The sequence below is a fragment of the Sciurus vulgaris genome (genome assembly GCF_902686455.1).
Source record: "Sciurus vulgaris genome assembly, chromosome: 16".
Classification (NCBI taxonomy): domain Eukaryota; kingdom Metazoa; phylum Chordata; class Mammalia; order Rodentia; family Sciuridae; genus Sciurus; species Sciurus vulgaris.
In genome coordinates, this window is record NC_136477.1 from 2,592,240 (window position 1) to 2,612,806 (window position 20,567).

General features: G+C 60.0%; 1 protein-coding gene across 2 annotated transcripts in view; it reads left to right on the forward strand.

The window, feature by feature from the left end:
• Positions 1 to 1,985: 1,985 nt before the first annotated feature.
• Positions 1,986 to 20,567, forward strand: part of ATCAY (ATCAY kinesin light chain interacting caytaxin) — a 33,425-nt gene continuing 14,843 nt past the window's right edge. Inside the window, exons 1-6 of one of the 2 annotated variants that reach the window (XM_079116043.1) lie at positions 1,986 to 2,591; positions 4,644 to 4,761; positions 13,073 to 13,131; positions 16,391 to 16,612; positions 18,287 to 18,472; positions 18,887 to 18,989. In XM_079116043.1, the coding sequence (XP_078972169.1) occupies positions 4,685 to 4,761; positions 13,073 to 13,131; positions 16,391 to 16,612; positions 18,287 to 18,472; positions 18,887 to 18,989 (647 nt within the window). In that variant the 5' untranslated portion in view covers positions 1,986 to 2,591; positions 4,644 to 4,684. Of the gene's footprint in view, positions 2,592 to 4,632; positions 4,762 to 13,072; positions 13,132 to 16,390; positions 16,613 to 18,286; positions 18,473 to 18,886; positions 18,990 to 20,567 lie in introns of both variants that reach the window. The other variant, XM_079116042.1, reaches the window with a different exon arrangement.

Sequence of the window (20,567 nt, forward strand, 5' to 3'; positions counted from 1 at the left end):
ATTGCTGACTTTGCTCCCACACACCATCCCACCATTGACACCCACTGAGGACCAGAAATGAGCTGATGCAGGCTCCACACGCTGGGAGCTTCAAAACTGTGAACTAAACACCCACTGTGTGTGTGTGTGTGTGTGTGTGTGTGTGTGTGTGTGTGTGTACTGGGGATAGAACCCAGGGCCTCATGCATGCTCAGTGCTCTACCACTGAGCTACGCCCCAACCCTCAAACCTTTTCTCTATAAGTTAGCTGTTTCAGGCATTGTGTTGTAGGAACACAAAGCTGACTAACATACCGTGGCTGTTGAACAACCTCTTAGTGTCAGGTGCTGCTACCCTGGGTGGACAATGTGTCAGTGGATGAGTCCAAGAGTCTTTGTTCCCTGGAGATTCATATTCTAGTAAAAGAAACAAAGAAATAACATCTGAGTAGCAACTATTGTGAAAAAAATCAAATTCTTCAATAAGTGAAATATGGAATCACAGTATGGCCCTCCTCCGATACTCAGGAGGGAACTGAAAACAAGTACCTGAGCAAGAACTTGTCCACAGCAGCCCGAAGGTGGAACCCATTCCAAGTGTCAGTCGACAGATGAACAGATACATAAAATGAGGTCCACCCACACCCAAAAGTCCCTCAGCCACCAGCAGGAGTGAGGTGACACAGCTGCAGCATGGATGGACCTGAGGACCTTGTGCACACAAGGCCACAGTGTGTGACCCTGTGACAGGAAACATGCAGGACAGGATTGTTCAGAGACAGCACCTGGACCCTTGGGTGCTGAGCAGGGGAGGGACGGGGCCTGCTCATGGGGACGGGCTTCCAGTGCGGGTGATGAAACAGTTCTGGAATGAGGTAGTAGAGGTGGCTGAGTGACAGCGTCAGTGTCACAGTGCCTCTGAATTGCACCTCCCAAGTGGTTACAGTGGTCAACTTTAAGTGCATTTCTTCCCCATTTAAGGAAAAGTACATTGTACTAAAAAAACAAATCAGGCAGTGGGGTAGGGTGGTGAGTGGGAGGCAGCCTCTCTGAGGAGACACTTCTGAACTGACACATGGATAGCATGAGCACATGTGATGGGGGGAAGAGCATGTGCAAAGGCCCCGTGGTAGGAAGGAACCCAATGTGTTCCTGCTACCATGACCAGGAGGGGCAGGAGAGAACACAGAACTCAGTTCTACTTGAGGTCATGTGCCTTGTTTACTGACAAAGTGCCATAGATGGGGGTACTTAAAATGACAGACATATATTCTGTCCTAGTTTGGGGGATCAGAAGTCTGAAATTTGGGTATGTGCAGGGATGTCTCCTCTGGAGGGAATCTGTTACCTGCCTCTCTCCTCCTTCTGGTGGCTCCCAGCAATCCTGGGTTCCTTGGCTTGTCAATGCCTCGCCCTGGTCTCTGCCTCCATCCTTCACATGGCCTCACCCCCTGTAATGCAATCCCTTTCCCTTCTCCTCTAAAGATGCCTGTCATTGGATGTAGGGCCCCCTAATCCAGGATGATCTCCACTCAGCATCCTTAACCTAATTCCATCTGCAAACACCCTTTTTCCAAATAAGGTCACATGCACAAGTTCCCAGGACTGGGATGTGGCTCTGTGCCCCGGGGGCCACCATTCAGTCTGTTACAGGGTAATCAAAAAACTAAAAAAAAGTCCCAGCAATTGGCAGAAACCTTGATAGAGGCTTTGTCTGCTCAGTCTGTCTACACGTCCCCTCATGAGATCCTAACAGGCCAGAACTGTAATGTCTCCATTTCACAGATGGAGGAACTGAGGCCTGGCAGGCGAGACCGGTCACCCCAGGGCCCCGGGATGTGGTCAGTGGGTCTGGAACAGAAGCTCAGCTCAACCCCACAGTCCAGTCCCCCAGGCTGGAGCTACCCTGGCTCACAACTGCAGGGGGCGCTGTCCCAAGGCGGCCCAGAGCACAAGCGTTTGGGAGGCTGCTGCTTCCCCAGCACCCAGTCCCATCTGCAGTGAGGACGTCTCTGCTCCCGTCAGAGGGGTGGGTCCTGGCTGTTGAAGGCCCCCCCCCACCCCGGCTCTTTGAAAGGAGAAGCGCGGAGAAGACTCTTCCCCCACCCGCCGACTCGCCCTGAGGAACGGGCGCTTACTTATTCCTCTGTTCCTTGTTTTGCTTTTACATCCGTGATGCGCCACCAGAAAGCCATTTCTGCACCTGCTCCCGGCGCGGCTGCCGGAGATGCTTCCCTTCAGCCAATGGAGAGGAGCGGATGCGGCAGGGGCTGAGCTTCCCGGGCAGGCCTGCCCCCGCCACTCCCCACCCCTGCACACAAAAGCAGCATCCTTCACTCTCGGAGAGGCCAGCCCTCGGAGGCAGGCCACGCAGCGATGACAGGCGCCGCAGCGGTGACGGCCGGGCCAGCGGGGGCCGGCCACTGACACAGACCCACCGCCCGCCGGAACAAAGGGCCCTGGGCCGGCCACGTCGCCCTGGGTGACCTTCCCGGGACGCGGACTCCCCGCCAGCGTCTTCCCGCGATGCTCTGAAGGCCTGGGTGCCCAGGAGTGTGTGGCACAGGCAGGGCACGCCTTTGTTTGCCAGTGACAGAGGCAGCGGCCACCCAGGTGAGCGAGCCCTCCTCCTGGCTCAGCCCGGGGGTCATCCGGAGGCATTTGCTGCCGCCCACCCCCAGGCGGACAGACGGGAAGGGAGGGTGCGGTCTCTGCGAGCCCATCCCGCAAACCCTCCCCGAGCCCAGGCCTGGTCACCGCTGCCCGGCACCCGCACCGCGCAGGCTTGCAGGCAGGGCTGAGGCGGGGAGAAGGCTGCCCCTCTCCGGAGCTCCCGGGGCACTGGCTGGACCTCCCGCCTCTGCTCATTTCCTATTTATAATCCCCAGGGTCTCCGCCAGCTGCGGACTTGGAAAAAAAAGGGTTTTATAAGTGTGTTGCCAAGGGCATGCTGAGGGGGTGGGAGCCGCCCGAGACTCCTCCTCTCCTTCCCAACTTGTCTGTGACGGGTTAATAATCGGGCACCGAGGATCGGATGCACCTTCCCAGCTGCCCCAAACGGGAAGCCAGCATCTGAAGCAGGTGACCACCGGGACCCACCACACCCCACATTGGGTGGATGCGGCTCTCGCAGCTGTGGGGCCCCCAGGGAGCCGAGGTCATTGGCCACTGAGGGACGGGGATGGAGCTCCTAGGACCCCTCCAGGTAGGAGATGAAGCTCCAGGCAGGACTCACCGCAGGGGGTCGCGTGGCCAGCAGCCTCTGGAAGGGGCTTCTCCTCCAGCACTGCGTCTTACTGTCTCTCCTCCATGAATGAATGACGACATTCAGGACGGAATGGATATGCTCTCTGGAAACCAGGGAGGGTCTATTCCAGCTGCTCCCTCTGCCCCTGGGGGACCACCAGGCTCGGCCTCCCTCTGAGGCCTCCCTAACCCAGCCACAGGCAGACTGGCCAGCCACACACCCACCGGGCTTTGAGGAGCACACCCAAACCATCAGGTGCCGCCAGCTCTGCAGAGGGACAGCCAGTGCGGAGCTGGGGGCCGGGGTCCTTCCAAGCTGAAGTGTGGGTGACAGCAGCTGATCAGAAGTAGGAGGTCACAGAGCCACCCAGTAGCCGTGCTCCGTGGTGACCACTGACCTCGGGCCTGGGATCCTTCCACAAATATAGAAAGAATATGGCCATTTCCTTTAAAACAGGGCTTCTCGGCCCTGGCCCTGTGGACCTTTGGGCCTAAGGTCATCCTTGGCCCCAGGGGACCAGCCTGAGCGTCGTGCGGTGTCGAGCAGGATCCCTGGCCTCCACCTGGGAGCACGTCCCCCTCCCAGTCGCGACAACCCAAAATGCCTGCAGAAATTGCCAGGTGCACCCTGATGCGGATGGGGGTGGCCCAGTTGGAAAACACTGATCTAAAAGCCCAAAACAAGCAGTGTTGGCCAGTCAGGAGACCCTGGAAGGCAGCGCTCAAGGGTCCGGTAGCACTCACTCTGGTCCAGTCCTTTCGTTTGCAGTCAGGAAGCTGAGGCCCGAGAGGTGACAGGTACCCCCATCTCAGCCTCCCTCCGCAACCCTCATCCTGCCCCAAAAGCCCGGCCCTGAGCCAGTCCAGAGCCCGGCCCCAGAACAACAAGAACAAAACTCGTGATCTGAGTTCCGGCCCCAGATATCTTCACTGCTTTCCCAGTCCTGGGGTCAGCAGGCTGTCAGGACTTGCTTCTTTGTGGGAGGACAGAGGGGCAAGGCAGGTAGACTGGAGCAGATAGAGGGGGTCGGTGTGGGCCTGGTTCTCTTTGGAAGTGTCAGTCCCAGCAGGGAAAATTAAACACATCAGTCATTCACACTTTAGTCTGATTGGTCTTTTAAGGAGTTCATTGCTTCCCAATTGAGATCCAAGGTGCTGGAGGGAGGATTAGCCTGTCTGGGTCATGGCTTGCCCTAAGGAGGGTGGACGCCCCATCCCGCACCTGGTTCAAACTCCATACCCCATGTATCCTTAGCTCTCTCTGCCTCTGTGAAATGGGGAAGTCCCCCGGGCAGGGTGATGATTCAATAGAACAGGCAGAGAGCTCTGAGACCCAGCTCTGAGAGCTGCAGCCAGGGAGGGGCTGTTACTGTGATCATTGTCCGGTGAACCGGCTCCTCCCCCTCAGCTCTCCTCTAGGGCTGCTCCCTGCTTCCGGCCGGCCCCTCCTCCCGGCTCCCATGGGGACCACAGAAGCCACCCTGCGGATGGAGAGCGTGGATGTGAAGGAGGAATGGCAGGACGAGGATCTCCCCAGGTAGGCTTCCAGGCCCCTGAGCCGCCCGAGGTCCTGGCGACGCTCCGGGGTGCAGGTGGCAGGTGTGGCCAGCCGGCGCCTGAAGCCTCCTGGACCTGCCCTGTCAGGCGGCTCTCAGTGGGAACTCTGGGGCACCGGCCGGCTCTGGTCCTTTCCACCTTGGCTCCTACACACTCTGTGGGCCGAGAGCTGCGTCCCCTCTGACCTCACAGCAGATGAGTGAAGAGCAGGCGCGCAGCGAGTAATTGCTAAGTTATCTAAGATGGATGTCCTCCCCGGTACTCCCGAGCAGCCCCGCCCATGCCACCTTAAGGATCTGAGCTGGGTGCCGTGGCACAGGCCTGAAGCCAGCAACTCCAGAGGTTGAGGGAGACCCCAAGTTCAAGACCCACCTGGGCAGTGTAGCGAGACCATGTCCAAGATACAGTAGAAAGCTGGGGCACAGCTGAGAGCTGGGGTGCCCTAGGTCCGTCACCAGGGCTGCGCACACAGACGTCCAGAGCCATCTCCCGCACATGACAGCAGCCTCGCCGGGTGCTGAGTGATGGAGCCACGGCACGTTTTTAACCTGTACTGCCAGAGGCACCATGACCCAGCCCTGCTCAACCCACCTGGGCAGATGCCCATCCCTTTGGAAATCCGGGGTCCCCCTTGAAACTCTTCACACCCTCACCGCAGCAGCTTCCTCCTCCTCCTCCTGCTCTGTGGCCAGCTTACTCTTACCTTCAGACTTTGCACCTGCTCTTCCTTAGTGGGAATGCTGTTCCGAGAGGCTGCCTCCTCGCCTCCTCGGCATTGACCTCCCTGGCTCGTCCTTACCCCTCTCCTGTTCCCTGAATGGCTTCCTTCCTGCATGACTGCTGGAAAAAGCCCCCCAAGGGACATCCGTATCCTCATCTTTGGGACCCCAGAGTGTTTCCTTCCAGGGCCGCGTTGTGGTGTGCTTCAGTGAAGGACCAGGGGATGGGGCTGTGGTCACGGGCTACCCAGGTGAGCCCTGAAGACCACCCCTGAGTCCCTCGAAGAGGGAGGTAGAGGGAGATTTCACCATAGGAGCAGGAGACATCATCATGGAAGGGGCAGACTGGAGGGTTGAGTGGAAGGGGCAGTGCACCAAGGGTTGTGGGGCCTTTAGGTACTGGAGGAGGCAGGACACGGGCTCTCCCTGGAGCCTCAGCAGAGGCCAGCCCTGCTGCAACTGGGTTTTGCCCAGTGAAAATGATCCTGGACTTGCTGCCGCCCTCTAGAACAGTACGGGGACAGCCAATGTGCTAAGACACCAAGTTCAGGGGGCCGCTTCCGCAGCGGCCAGAGAGTCAAAGCCTCCCATATGTTGTCTTAGTCCATTCTGGGTTGCTACAACAAAATACCTGAAGCTGAGTACTTTAGAGAGAAAAGAGGTTGATTTAGCTCATAGTTTTAGAGGCCTGATGTCTGAACAGTATGGTGCAGGCTCTTCCCAGAGCCCCCCTTGGTTGCATCACCTCATGGCGGATGGCAATGGAGGGAGAGTCTGTGAGAGGCAGAGGCTACATCATCTCAAAGCAGCCAGGGTGCTGGGTGGGCCGGGCTCATCAACAGGTCTTATAAACAACCGTCTTCTGAGGACTAACGGGTCCAAGGAGGGACGTTAATCCCTTCCAAGAGCAGCTCCCTGACCCGAGGACCTGCCCCAGGTCCCACCCCCTTGCGACTGCCACACTGGGACCAAGTTCCCAACACGTGGACCCTTGGGGTGCACTCAGACCACCGTGTATGCCGAACACCACGTGGTCTGCACCCTGATTCCCACCCAAAGGAACCCCACGAAAGCAGGAATCTTTGTTTTGGTCACTGCTGTACCCCAGTCCAAGGTTAGTGCCTGGCATACAGGTGGTGCTCAATAGATGTTGGGTGAAAGGGTGATGCTCACAGGTAGGAATAAAAAATCACGTCAGAGGAAACTGCAGTTTCCATGATGCCCAAGAGCTTGTCTGTGAACTCTGGTGGGAGGAACCATCCGGGGGACCAGCTGTGGACCAGCCGCCAGCCTGCAAGGGGTCAAAAAGCACCTCCAGGTCCAGGAAAATTTCAGTCTGCGGGGATCCCCGGGGCAGATGGGGTGGAGTGAAGGAGCCTGGGGCAGAACGGGCTGAGCATCAGGTAGAGGAGACTTTAAAACCACCTCCTGCACCGGCCAGAGGCAGACCTAGAGCTGTCTGTCCATCAAGTCCAAACACAAGCCAGGCCTTTGGAGGAGGGACCCACGTCTGAGGACATGGCGCTGATCTGCTCTCGTCGAGACCCCAAGTTACATGCACCTACGCGGGGCAGCAAGGGGCGCCCGGACTCAGAGCCGCAGAGACACTCCTGTCTGCGGGGTCCCATCCATGGGAGCTTGGGTGGTCCTGTCTGCAGGGCCTGGTCAGCCTGATCCACAGCACCCGTCCTGTGTGGGGTCTGCTGGGATCTCTGCAGCCCTGCGGTAGACTGTCTGGTCGCTGTCACGTCATCCTCAAGTGCTCCGAGCTGTCAGCACACTTAAGTTTTGAAACTTCTTGGGGAAAAAATTTCAAGGTATTACATAAAAGCATCAAAGTCGCACACATTCATGGGGCACCTGCTGGTGTCTCAGTGTACGTCCACAGTACGCAGTGTTCAAATCAGGACAGACGTCTTCCTTGCCAAACGTTCTTGTTTCTTTGGGGTAAAACATTCAAGCCTCCGGCCAGGGGTGCGGCTCAGTGGGCAGCACTTGCCCAGCGTGCACGAGGCCCTGGCTCCGGCCCAGCACTGCACGCCCGCGAGCCCGTGCTCAGAACCCCTTCCTCTAGCTTCTGGCTTTACTCAGTGCACAGGACAGTGTGACTGTTCACAGTGGCAGGCACCCGGCTGCTCTGGCCTCTCGCTCCCAGCCAGCTGTAGCTTGGGGCCCACAGCCGTCTCCCCCAGTGGGCAGGGGGATCATCCTTGCTGTTTCCGGGGGTGGCAGGTGGGCCAGGCAGAGGGTTGGCAGTGTGTGCCACCTGCCCACCTGCTCCTGCCCTCACTGGCCGTGCGGCCCCACGGTGTGCACAGCGTGCAGGCCTGGTACCCAGGAAGGGGGCTTCATGGCCCAGACTCAGCAGTCGGGGCAGATGAAGCATCATGTTTTAGCGGCAGGTCAGGGTGCCGTTAGGAAAATTCTGGAATGGGCAAGAAGTGATTGTCAGAGCCTAGTTTGCTCTGGGAGCATCAGGGGCCCAGGGCCTCTAACGAGGCCTCAGCCTCCCGTCCCCTCCAGCCCCCATGGACTCTGGTCTCTGCCCAAACCAAAGCATCGTCTCCTTGTCCTGAGCCGGGACTTTAACAACCTCCTTCCACCGAGTCTCCTGGCAGCAAACCCCAAACCATCCCAAACCTGAGTAATCCTCCTAGTGCTCACGAGGTGGCACCACTCACTGCAGCCTGGGTACCCGGGGGTCCGCCCCAGGACCGGCAGACACCCACACCCACAGGCACTCAGCCCCCGATTAGGCTGGTGCCACGCTGGCCCAGAAGTGGACTTCAAATATGATCGGGTGACTGGTGACACCCGGGAGGGAAGGCTGTGGACACGGCCACCTGGCCATGTGGCTCAACGACACACTCCTGGGATGGACCTGCTTTCCAGAGCCAGTTTCCATCAGAGCCTGGATGAGTCCGCAGATGCGGAACCGCAGGTCCTGTTGGCAATTCAGCAGCCAGGGTACCGAGAGGGCACGAGCCCTGGACTGCGACGCTGTGGCCGGCTCCCAGCCTTCAGCAGGCCTGTGTCTCCCTTTTCCTATCTCTTCCCTGTGGGAAGCGACCCCCCTCCAGCCCCCCTGGAAACATAGGCAGGACGCAGCTGCAAACGGAACAGGGCCAGTTCTGAAAGGCTGGCCAACCGGACAGGAGCCGTGTGTCTTGCCAAAGAATTCTCCAGCTGCAGGGGCTCCTCTGGGGGTCAGCAGCCCAGCGTTTGCAGGACAGTGACCTTGCTGTGTGCCCAGCCCCGGAGGCCAAGGTTGCCTTGCCAACTCAACAGCCCACCCACAGGCTGTCCTGAATAGGGTCCAGCCGCAGCCCACAAAGCTGCCTGTGTGCACCCCGCACCCTGGCACTCACCATACCGCTCCTCCCAGCCCGGCCAGCCCTCCCCAGGGAACGCCCCAGCCTGTGTCCACTGCTCTTCCGGAATCTGTCTGCCCACCCCCTCTGCGAGCCCCTGAGCAGACGGAGCCGGGGGCATCCTGGAACTCTCCAGCTCACTGCACAATTTCCCTCTTGGAAAGATACAAGTCTTGGATGAGGGTTCACTGTAACCTGGCACGACCTCCTCTGAACTCCATCGCATCAGTGGAGACCCTGTACAAGTTCCCGTACCTTTGGGGAATGCGTTCCAAGACCCTCGATGGATGCCTGAAAGCGCGGGCTACCCAGTTCCGTGTACGCAGGAGTGCATTCTCCCTGTGCCTGCATACCCGTGGTAAACCCACCTTCCCACTTAAAGAAAGCACCTCTCTACTGCTTCTCTTTGACATATCTCAATGGCTAAATAATGACACTTTGGGGCCATGATGAAATAAAATAAGGGTTCCTTGCACATGAACCCCAGGAGACCACAACTGTCAATCTGATAATGGAGACTATTACTACGTGACTAACAGGAGGGTAGCATATACAGTGTGGATACACTGGACTAAAGGATGATTCATGTGCTGGAGACACACAGTGCAAGATTTCATCATTCTTCTCAAAAAAAGTGCAATTTAAAACTTAAATATCTTTTCTGTTTGTTATTATGTTTGTTTCTGGAATTTTCCATTTAGTACTTTCAGACCACAGTGGATTGCAAGTAACTGAAAATGCAGAAAGCAAAACCACAGATAAGGGTGACTGTGTTCCAAATAAGGTCACACCCCAGGTCCCAGGTATTAGGGCTTGAACATACATTCCAGGGACCGGCTCCACCCAGCACAGAAGGCCGAAGCCATGCTGCACAGTTTGCGAATAGAGGGGACTCCTCTTTTTTTTTTTTTTTTTTTTTTAATTACTGGGATGGAACCCAGGACCTCCCACATGCCCTGCAAGCACTGGCTCATGTCACTAAGCTAAATCCCCAGTGCTTTTTATTTTATCTTGAGACAGGGTCTTCCTAAGTTGCTGAGACTGGCCTCAAACTTGGAATCTTCCTGCCTCAGCCTCCCGAGTAGCTGAGATGACAGGTGTCTGTCACTGTGCCTGGCAGACTCCCATTCTCAACCTCAGCTCCCCATCGTGCACTCAAAGCAGACTTGACAGAGGGCTTCTGGATGTCCCTGGGGCTATGGGCAGAGCTTGAGGCTGTCCTAGGGCTTGGGGAGTAAGGTGTCACTGGCCTTGGAAAGCCCAGCTCTGCGGGCAGGCGGGACGGGCATCTGCTCCACCTGGGCTTCCTTCCTGGGGCCTGGGGCCCCTGTCCAGTTCAGTATGATCTCTCCCCTGGTTTTCTTTGAGGCAAGGGTCGCCTCTGCCTTATTCCTGCACTTGCTTCCTGGGGGCAGGCTTCCTTACCTACAGGACCTTGACCACCCACTGAAGCACGGCTCCCATGTGGCGGGAGCAGCTGGCATGTGGCTGCTGACACCTGTCGAGAGCCAGATCGCTTCTTCCAGAAAGCCCCACCTTCACCCTGAGGCTTCACCCTGAGGGGCCCATAGGCTTGGGGCCCGCAGTGTCCACTTAACCCAACGGACTGAGCAGCAGCACCGTCCAGCCTGGGCCAAAAGCCAGGATCATATGCAGCCGGCTGACCACACACCACGCCCTCCCAATGGAACTGCCTGGCAGCGACCCACGTCTGCGCTAGTCGTCTCCACATCCAGACCCCCAACGCGTCTGCTGGGTGAGCAAAAGGCAGGGTCCCACACCCCTTGCCACAGGGGACAGCTGCGGGGCGGGGGCCCCGAGCTCCCGGCCTGGAGGGCGCTCGAGCTGGCTGCTCCCGCCTGGCTTCCCCATCTGTGCCCTGCAGACACACCTTCTGGCCAACGCAGGCCCCTGTGGACCGCTGGGAACCACACCACATCCTGATGAGAGTTCCAGACAACACTGGCCTCCTCCTTCAGCAGGGGAGTCAGTGGCTGGACACAGCTCTGGAGGCCCCGCCGGGCAGGCCAGGGCACTCAGGCCTGCAGGCCCTGCCTCAGTCTCCACCTCTGTGAAGTGGGTTCTACTGCCTCAAAGGGTCACTGTGAGGAATGGATGGAGTCCTGCTGCCAACAGCCCGGTGTGGTGCCCAGCAGGCAGTGGACACCATGCCTGTGGCTAAAGTGTGATTCTAGATCATTCTAGAACAAAAGCAAATGTGGGCTCGGCCCAGGCTGGTGCCCAACAGGCAGCACCATGTGGAAGGAGCCAGAGTGTGACTCCGATACTGGTGGACACCAGTTCCTCCTGGTGGCCCCTGCCACTTGGAAAGAAGGTTCTCCTGACTCAGAACGAGAGGGACACCCAGACTTCTGGAGCCACATCTCTGACCTGCGGTGAAGCAGAACTGTTTTCAAACCCACGGACAGGACAAGACTGGGCCGCGGTCCTCTGTCGCTGCCGTCCATGCGTCCTGGGCCTCCGAGCCACCCTGCGTCCCTGTGCTCGGGCCCTGGGCTGACTTTCAGTCCCCATTGGCCTCTCTAAAACCTCCCGGCGTCACTCAAAACTGGCTCTTGTTAAAAGAAGAATGGAGGTGAGAGTCACGTGAGGTAAACTGGCCATTTTAAAGTGCACAGTTCAGTGGCAGCGGCACCTGCCCAGCGTCACATGCCAGCTCCGTCTGGGTCCGGAACATTCTGTCTCCCTGAAGGAAGCCCAGGAGCAGCCCCCGTCCCTGCCCAGCCCCGCACTCCTGACCCACGTCCTGTCTCTGGACTCTTCTGTTCTGAACCCTCCTGTCACTGGTCACACGCTGTGGCCTGCGCAGCTGGTTCTCACCAAGCACGAGGTCCTCAGGTCTGTCCATGCTGCAGCTGTGTCACCTTGCTCCCGCTCTGGCCGAGGGACACTCCGGGTGGGTGGATGGCACTGAATTCATCCACTCATGCCCGAGCGCACACCTGGGTGGCGCCGTCCCGGCTCTGCGGAGGTGGGCCGCTGTGGACCCTGGGCATGGTCCTGTGGACAGTTTTCTTCTTTTCTTTCCCTCCCGGCATCCACCCTGCTTTGAGCCAGCACGAGGCCAGGCTGGCCTTGGGTTCTTCCTGGCCTCCAGGCCAGGGACAAGCCTGGGACAGCAGTCACAGAGCACCAGGGGTGGGGCAGGGTGGGGCAGGGAGACGCAGAGCCCTGCTCCATCCTGCACGGCAGCTCTCCCCTCTGAAGGCCTCCACCTGCGGGCCAGAGGCTCCGAATGCCCTGCTGCTCACCGGCCAGCGCGGCCTGCAGGGAGGGAAGGAGCCAGGGCCTGGGCAGCTCCCAGGAGGGCAGGCGGGGGTGCCTGAGAACCAGGACCCGCCTGCAGACCTGAGCTCAGCTCCCGGGTGGTGGCCGGGAGCCCAGGGCCGCCTCAGGGAGACACATGTGCCTGGGCGCCTTTCCTAAAATCATCCGTATAACTGAGAATGGCCTTGGATCTAAAAAAACAGTTGCAAAGACTGTACAAGGAGTTCCCGACGCCCAAGCGCCCAGCTCCCCCGTGGTCAGCGCCCTGCAGCGGCCTTATCGGCTCTCAAGCCCACCCTCCATTCAGATTCTGTTGGCTTTGTCCCTAATGTCCCTTTCCTGCGGGGACCCCATTCCCGAGCTCCGTGGCAGCAGGGGTCAGGTCTCCCCGTCTCAGCCACGCCCTGGGGTTCCACAGAGCCATATCCCAGGTCACAGGGAGACGTCTCACAGGTTCAGGGGAGGAGGAGCGAGGGACTGGCGGGGGCTCGGCCACCTGGCTGAGGCGTCTGGCAGGGCCCCTCGCCCTCCGCTTGATGCTGCTCCTGGAGGCCAGGTCTGCAGCCGCAGCCCGCAGTTCCCCTGCCCGGGACCCACCCCTGCTCGCAGTCTGCGGGGGCCAGGCGGCAGCGAGTCCATCTTCCACTTGGAGGCAGAACGCAGTCACGTCCTGTTCCTGAGGAGGCTGCCAGCCTCCAGAGCTGGCATGGGACTCCTCCAAGTGGACTCTGTGTCCCACGCCCGCCTCTGACAGAGGCTTCTGCTCCGCGGCGGGGGCGCCCTCCTTCCCCCGACAGAGGCCGGCGAGCGCTGTGCCCGGCACTCACTGTGTCTTGTCCGTCTTGTCTTGTCTGCACACGCCTGGCTGGCCGCCGCTGGTGGTGTTCGTGACCATTCCTGCCTGGGTCCTCAGGCCGCTTCCAGAAGAGACGGGCATGGAGCTGCTCGGCAGCCCCGTGGAAGACACATCCTGTAAGTCTGCCCGGGCCTGGAAGTGGGAACAGGGAGTCTGGTTCGGCTCTGCCCTGGGCTGTCACTAAGAACATCTGAGGCCACACACTCTGAGGGGCAATCGGGGGGGCGGCCATGCTGGCGAGGGCTCTGTCACACCAGCACCCTGCCTGCTGTGTCCTGGAACTGCTTACTCGGCCTCTCTGTGCCTTCCATTCCCCCTCCACTGCGCACAGATAGTGGGCTTCCTGCAGAAGGAGCATGTGGGGGTGAAATGGGTGACATGCTAAGTACCCAGGGGATGCCAGGAGCTGAGGGCAGTCCAGAAGGTTCTGCGATCCAGACTGCTTGGAGGGCTCATGGGTTCCGAGGATCCAAAGCCCCAGACACTGGGGACAGCAGGTCCTGGGAGGCCGGAGTAGCTGCCCCAAGTCCTGAGTTCTCCTCCTCTATGCTGAGCTCTGCTGGGACCCCAGTTCTGCCTGTGTCTCGCCCACGTATTCATCATGGTGCCCACCCTACAAGGAGAGGTCAATCAGAGAGGGACATGCACGCCCCTGAGGTCGCACAGCAGTGAGAGCCCATCTGCCCAATCCTCTGCCTCTCCTGCACCACACTGCAGCCGAGACCAGGAAGGGGACCAGTTCGCTTCAGTTCTCCCGGAAGGTTCAGGGAGGCTGGTCACCTGGGAACCAGGCCAAGCCAGCGGGGGCCTTGGCCCCAGGCTGGAAATGGTGTCGTCCGCAGCACTGGCTCCGGGGGATGCTGAGCAACACCCCACACCGCACACCCAGGCCCCAACCCCAGAACCTGTCAACGTGCCTCCCAGAGGATTCCCTGAGGGCAAAGTTTGAAACACTGTATTCCTGGTGCTGGGGATGGAACCCAGGGCCTGTGCGTACTCAGCAAGTGCTCTGCCACTGAGCCGCACCCAGCCGTTGTGAGCAAACCTTGGGAGGAGATGGGATGGCCGATTTCATGTGTCCTTAGGGCAAGGCCAAGGTACCTGCATATTTGGTCAAGCACTATTCTAGATGTCTCTATGAAGGCTTTTTTTAGATGCGAATAATTAAGATCAGTGGACTTTGAGTAAGCAGAAGGCCCGTCTTAGTGCAGGTGGGCCTTGTGTAACCAGTTGAGGGCTTTTAGAGAAAAAGACTGAAATTACCAGAAAGAGGGAACTCGCCAGCATACAGCCTTGGATGAACTGCAACATCACGTCTTCCCTGGGTCTTCCTTCTGTCCGTCCACCTCGGCCTCCGCAGCCACAGGGATCACACCTCGAAATATTCTCTCTGTCTCCCTCTCTTACACTCACACACACACGCACGCACGCACACAGCCTCCTGATCCTGTTTCTCTGAAGAACTCTGATGTGATCCATGAGATCATCCTGGATCTGGATCACATCTTCCATCCGATGGCTCGGGAAGCTGAGGCAGGAGGATTTTGAGTTCAGCCTGAGCAACTCGGTGAGGCCCTGTCTCAAATTAAACCAAAGGGCTGGCGTAGCTCAGTGGCAGAGCACTTGTCCAGTGTGTCTGAGGCCCTGGGCTCCATCTCAAGAAAGAAAAAAGGGCTGGGGAGATGGCTCAGCTGGTAGAGGGCTTGCCTTGCAAGCACAAGGCCCTGGGTTCAATCCCCAGCACTGCAAAAAAAAAAAAAAAGAAAGAAAGAAAGAGAAAAAGAAGGTGAGAGGGAGAGAGAGAGAGAGAAAGAGGGGGAGGAGAGGAGGGGGAGAGAGAGGGGGAGGAGAAGAGGGAGAGAGGGGGCAGAGGGGGGAGGGGGGAGAGAGGGGGCAGAGGGGGGGAGGGGGGAGAGAGGGGGCAGAGGGGGGGAGGGGGGAGGGGGGGGGAGGGGGGAGGGGGAGGGGGAGAGAGAGAAAGAGGGGGAGGAGAGGAGGGGGAGAGGGGGGGCAGAGGGGGGAGGGGGAGAGAGAGGGGGCAGAGGGGGGGAGAGAGGGAGGAGGAGGGGGGAGGGGGGAGTGAGGGAGGGGGAGGGGGCAGAGGGGGGAGGGGGGGAGGGGGGAGGGAGGGGCTGACCAGGGCTGCGGGCAGCGGGCATCCTGGCTGCCTGGAGCAGTGGTCCATGGGCAGGAGGAGAGCATCAGGTCCCCAGGGCATGTCTGGCCTAGGCCAGGAGCCAGTGGCCAACCTCCTGCCACCAAAGTCTGTGGCTTTCCTGGGGTTGCCGAGAAGTCCTACAGACCAGGCGGCTGAAGCAAGGGACTTATTCACTCTCAGTTCTGGAGGCTGTGAGCGTGAGGCCGAGAAGTGAGGGTCCGCCGGCCTCGTGCCTGAGGCGAGTGCCCCCACCAGCCCCCCACTATTTCAGCCACATCTCCTCTAACCCTCGGAGTCGCGGGTGCCACCCCTGGGGCAGGTGTCTCAGCTGTGAGCCTACCACGCCAGAGGACCAGCGGCCTCCTCATAGCAGCCAGGGTGCAGAGCAGGCAGGAGGGGAAGGGCCCAGGGCCCAAGCTGGCCTGAGGCCTGAGGCCTGGCCGGGCAGGTGCCATTCCAATTTCTCCTTGCTTAGGGCAAATTCCCAAATTCCATTTTTTAGAGAAAATTCCCTTTGATTTTAAAGCTTGAAAATAATCCTCTTTGGCTCAAACCTCTGCCCATGTGGCGTGCTCCTGCCTCCCTGCTGGTGACAAGCACCTCCTCACCCCAGCCTTGCTGTCACCACAACCAGACCCTCGGCGTCACCCGATCAGCCAGGGAAAGCAGTCTTCACCAAACTCCCCCAACCCGAGCCCAGGCCACTTCCGGGAGGAAGGCAGGCGTGTCCCTCGCTGCCCCTCGCTGCCCCCGCCGCAGGCAGCCCTGGGCTGGACCGTGTGGCCACCCCTCTCTGGGATGTGGGCAGTGGGTGTGGGGAAGACGGGCTCCATCCTCCTGCCAAAGCAGCCAGCTCCGTCCAGGGACCAGGAGCCCAAGGCAGCAAGAAGGCAGCTCTGCTCAGCCCCCCAGCTGGCTTCAGCCCCTGGGGAGCAGCTGGGGTCCAGGCCGAGGTGCTCAGGAGAAGGTCACTCCACTCACTGAGCAGATATCAGAGCGGCAAGGGCACCGGGGCCGGTGGGCTGCCGGGGGTGGGGACCCACATGGTCCACGGACCCTGGTGGACGCGCCTCCTGCCAGGCCCGTTTTGCGGGTGGCCATTAGCTAACGGGACCTCGTGTGGAGCTGGCCCTGTTGAGGAGGGGCCTGAGCCTGCACCGTCAGGAAGGCAGCAGGAGAAAGAAAGGGCGGCCACAGGGCCCCTGTCTGCCCCGCAGCCCCTCCCAACACCCTGAATTTCGGCGGTGCTCACCGCATGAGGAAGACGCTGGTGGCCCCGGAGATCAACATTTCCCTGGATCAGAGCGAGGGCTCCCTGCTGTCCGACGACTTCCTGGACACGCCTGATGACCTGGACATCAACGTGGACGACATCGAGACCCCCGACGAGACGGACTCGCTGGAGTTCCTGGGCAACGGCAATGAACTTGAGTGGGAAGGTGAGGACGAGGGTCTCTGGGGGGACAGTCACGGCACCCAGGTCCCCACCCTGTCCCCGGATCAGGCCGCCAGCCTGCTGGTGGCTCTGCACCCATCGGCTCAAAGAGAGGCGGGCTGCACGGGCGCTGACCCGGGGCGGAAGCCGGGGAGGTCCGTCCGCCCCTGTGGCCGGGGCAGAGCTGTTGCAGACTCTCAGATTTTCTGGGGACCGTGACTTTCAGCGGGTGCTCAAGGGTGAAGCCCCCCATGCCTTCCCGCCCCTGAGGGGACTCTCTGAGCATCTTCCCGGGCAGATCCTGATGGGGTGCTGAGGATCCAGGGGAGGGCAACAGAAAGGCAGGAAGCGGGTGCTGAGCGCTGAGCAAGGAGATAAATGTGCCGCACTGGCGGGTGCTCAGTGGAGCGGGAAGCGAAGCTGTGTGGCCGGGCCCCTCACCCAGGGGCACGTCCACCCTGCCATGGGACACTTGGCCTCATCTGGGGACACTTACGGCTGTCACCGCTGGAGGAGGGGGAGCTACTGGCCTCAGGAGCCACCCAGAGACCGTCGACCCGCCTGGGCCCCGGTTCCCCCGCGGTGACTCAGGCTAGGACAACAGGCTGGGGTCCCTTTCACAGGGACCAGCCCAGGCCTGGCTGGCTGGACGTTTGACAGGAGACCCCCGCCAGGAGCAAGTGCTGGCGGGCCACCATGGTGACTGGCGGGGGGGGGGGCCGAGCGAGGCTGAGCAGGGGTGGGCAGCGCGGCCATGGCGGCGGCGTGACTTCAGGTGGCTTTGGCAAGGAGTTTGGCTTTGACCCCCCCATGGGGTCAAAAACTGCCAGGGTCCAGGGCCAGCTGCTGACATGTGTTTGGAAAAGCTTCCTGGCGCAGCTGGGGAGTGGCAGTGGGGACAGAGAGGAAGGGTGAATGCCGTCCAGGGCGTGGTGTGACCTGCTGGTGCAGAGGAGCGGGCCCCCCGCTGGAAGTGGAGCCCACAGTGCCTGCTGGTGCATGTGGGGTGTAAAGCAGAAAAGGGGTCAAGGTGACGGCCGGAGTGCGGCCTGAGCGTTGGGCACAGGGTCACACTGTGTCACAGAGGGGGCTGTTTTAAGAGCGGTTTGGAAGCCCAGAGAGGGAAGCCGTGTGTGCAGGGTCACACAGCAAGGCCTTGCTAGCACCAGGCTGCCTCCAGTTCCCCTGACCTCCACTGAGCACCTGCTACGCTCCGAGACGTAAAAGCAACTAGTGCCAATTCGTATTCGGACCTGACGTTTCCGTTCCCAATTCCTGCATTTCTCTCCCAAATCCCAACCTAACAAGGTCAGTCAGCAAAACGTAGCACATTTGATTTTTCCTGAGTGAGTGAGATGCCCAGAGGACAGCTGGACACTGACACCAGGGGACACAGGGCTGCCCACGTGTGTCCTTTGGTTTCCAGTTGCTACAACTGTCGAGGAAATATGTGCAGAAAGCGTCTGTTAAGAGCAAATGGCGGGGCAGGGCCGGCGGGGCGCAGGAGGCCCTGGGCGGCCTGTGCCTGGGTGCAATCCTGGGAGGCTTCCTGGAGGAGGCGGAGTTTGAGCCAGCCTAGGGTGGAGGGGAGGTAGATGGGTACACGGCAGCCAGGCGGAAGCAAAGGCTGCATGGCCCCGGCAGTGCCAGCACCCTCCACCGCCCGGCCTGCTTCCAGATGACACTCCCGTGGCCACCGCCAAGAACATGCCCGGCGACAGCGCAGATCTTTTTGGGGATGGCGCAGCAGAGGATGGCAGTGCCGCCAACGGGCGCCTGTGGCGGACGGTGATCATTGGGGAGCAAGAGCATCGCATCGACCTGCATATGATCCGGCCCTACATGAAGGTGGTCACCCACGGAGGTGAGGCCGGCACCCGTGACCCCACCTCCGTCCTGTGTCTCCAGGAATGCTGGGCAATTGGAGGCCCATCAGGGTTCCTCTCTGGACCTCAGGCTTTTCCTCTGCTTCCCGGGAATGCTAAGCCCTCATCTCACTGGGAAAGGGCGGGTGGGCAGTGGACAAGGCGGGTGTGGCAGACACACACGTGGTGCCCAGGACAGTGGCTGCTGTTCTCCACCCAAGGCAGAGATGGCTCGGGGTTGCAGCTCCATGCCAGCTGCTGTGGCTCAGAGCAGCACCCTCTGAGCATGCGGGGGTGGCAAGGGGCTGGCTGACGACACGGGGGCCGAGCAGGTGGCACGGCAGCTCCGAGCTCGGGGAGGACTGGCGCATTGGGCCTGGGCCCGGGAAGCCACTCTGACCGCCTCTCCCCAGGGTACTACGGCGAGGGTCTCAACGCCATCGTCGTCTTTGCTGCCTGCTTCCTCCCAGACAGCAGCTCCCCCGACTACCACTACATCATGGAGAACCTCTTCCTGTGAGTGTCCGCCGGCCGGGCCGCCTCGGCGTCTGACGGGGCTGGGACACAGGTCTGTGGGGCTCAGGCAGGGAGCCAAGCTGGAGGCTCTGGCCAGGGAGGCACCTCATGGCACCAGGGAAGGGCATGGCTGCCAGCAGACCTCCCTCAGTCCCTACTGGTCACCACTGATCCTGTGGCCTTCGTTCCGAGCCTCCCTGTCCTCACCATCACCACCACCACCATCACCAACATCATCACCACCATCACCACCACCACCACCATCACCACCACCATCACCATCATCACCACCACCACCACCACCATCACCATCATCACCACCACCATCACCACCATCACCACCACCATCACCACCACCATCACCACCACCATCACCACCATCACCACCACCACCACCATCACCATCACCACCATCACCACCACCACCACCACCATCACCACCATCACCACCACCACCACCATCACCACCATCACCACCACCATCACCACCACCATCACCACCTCCATCACCACCATCACCACCATCACCACCATCACCTCCATCACCACCACCACCACCATCACCGCCATCACCACCATCACCTCCATCACCACCATCACCACCATCACCATCATCACCACCACCACCACCACCACCATCACCACCATCACCACCACCACCACCACCATCACCACCATCACCACCACCACCACCATCACCACCATCACCACCACCATCACCACCACCATCACCACCTCCATCACCACCATCACCACCACCACCACCATCACCACCATCACCACCACCACCACCATCACCACCATCACCACCACCACCACCACCACCACCACCATCACCACCACCACCACCATCACCACCATCACCACCACCACCACCACCACCACCATCACCACCATCACCACCACCACCACCACCATCACCACCATCACCACCACCACCACCATCACCACCATCACCACCACCATCACCACCACCATCACCACCATCATCATCACCACCACCACCATCACCACCACCACCACCATCACCACCATCACCACCACCACCACCACCATCACCACCATCACCACCACCACCACCATCACCACCATCACCACCACCATCACCACCACCATCACCACCTCCATCACCACCATCACCACCATCACCACCATCACCACTATCACCTCCATTACCACCACCACCACCATCACCGCCATCACCACCATCACCTCCATCACCACCATCACCACCATCACCATCATCACCACCATCACCACCATCACCACCATCATCATCACCACCACCACCATCACCACCACCACCACCATCACCACCACCACCATCACCACCACCACCACCACCATCACTACCATCACCACCACCACCACCACCATCACCACCATCACCACCACCACCACCACCATCACCACCACCACCACCACCATCACCACCACCATCACCACCATCACCATCACCACCACCATCACCATCACCACCACCATCACCTCCATCACCACCACCACCACCATCACCATCACCACCACCATCACCTCCATCACCATCATCACCACCACCACCACCATCACCACCATCAT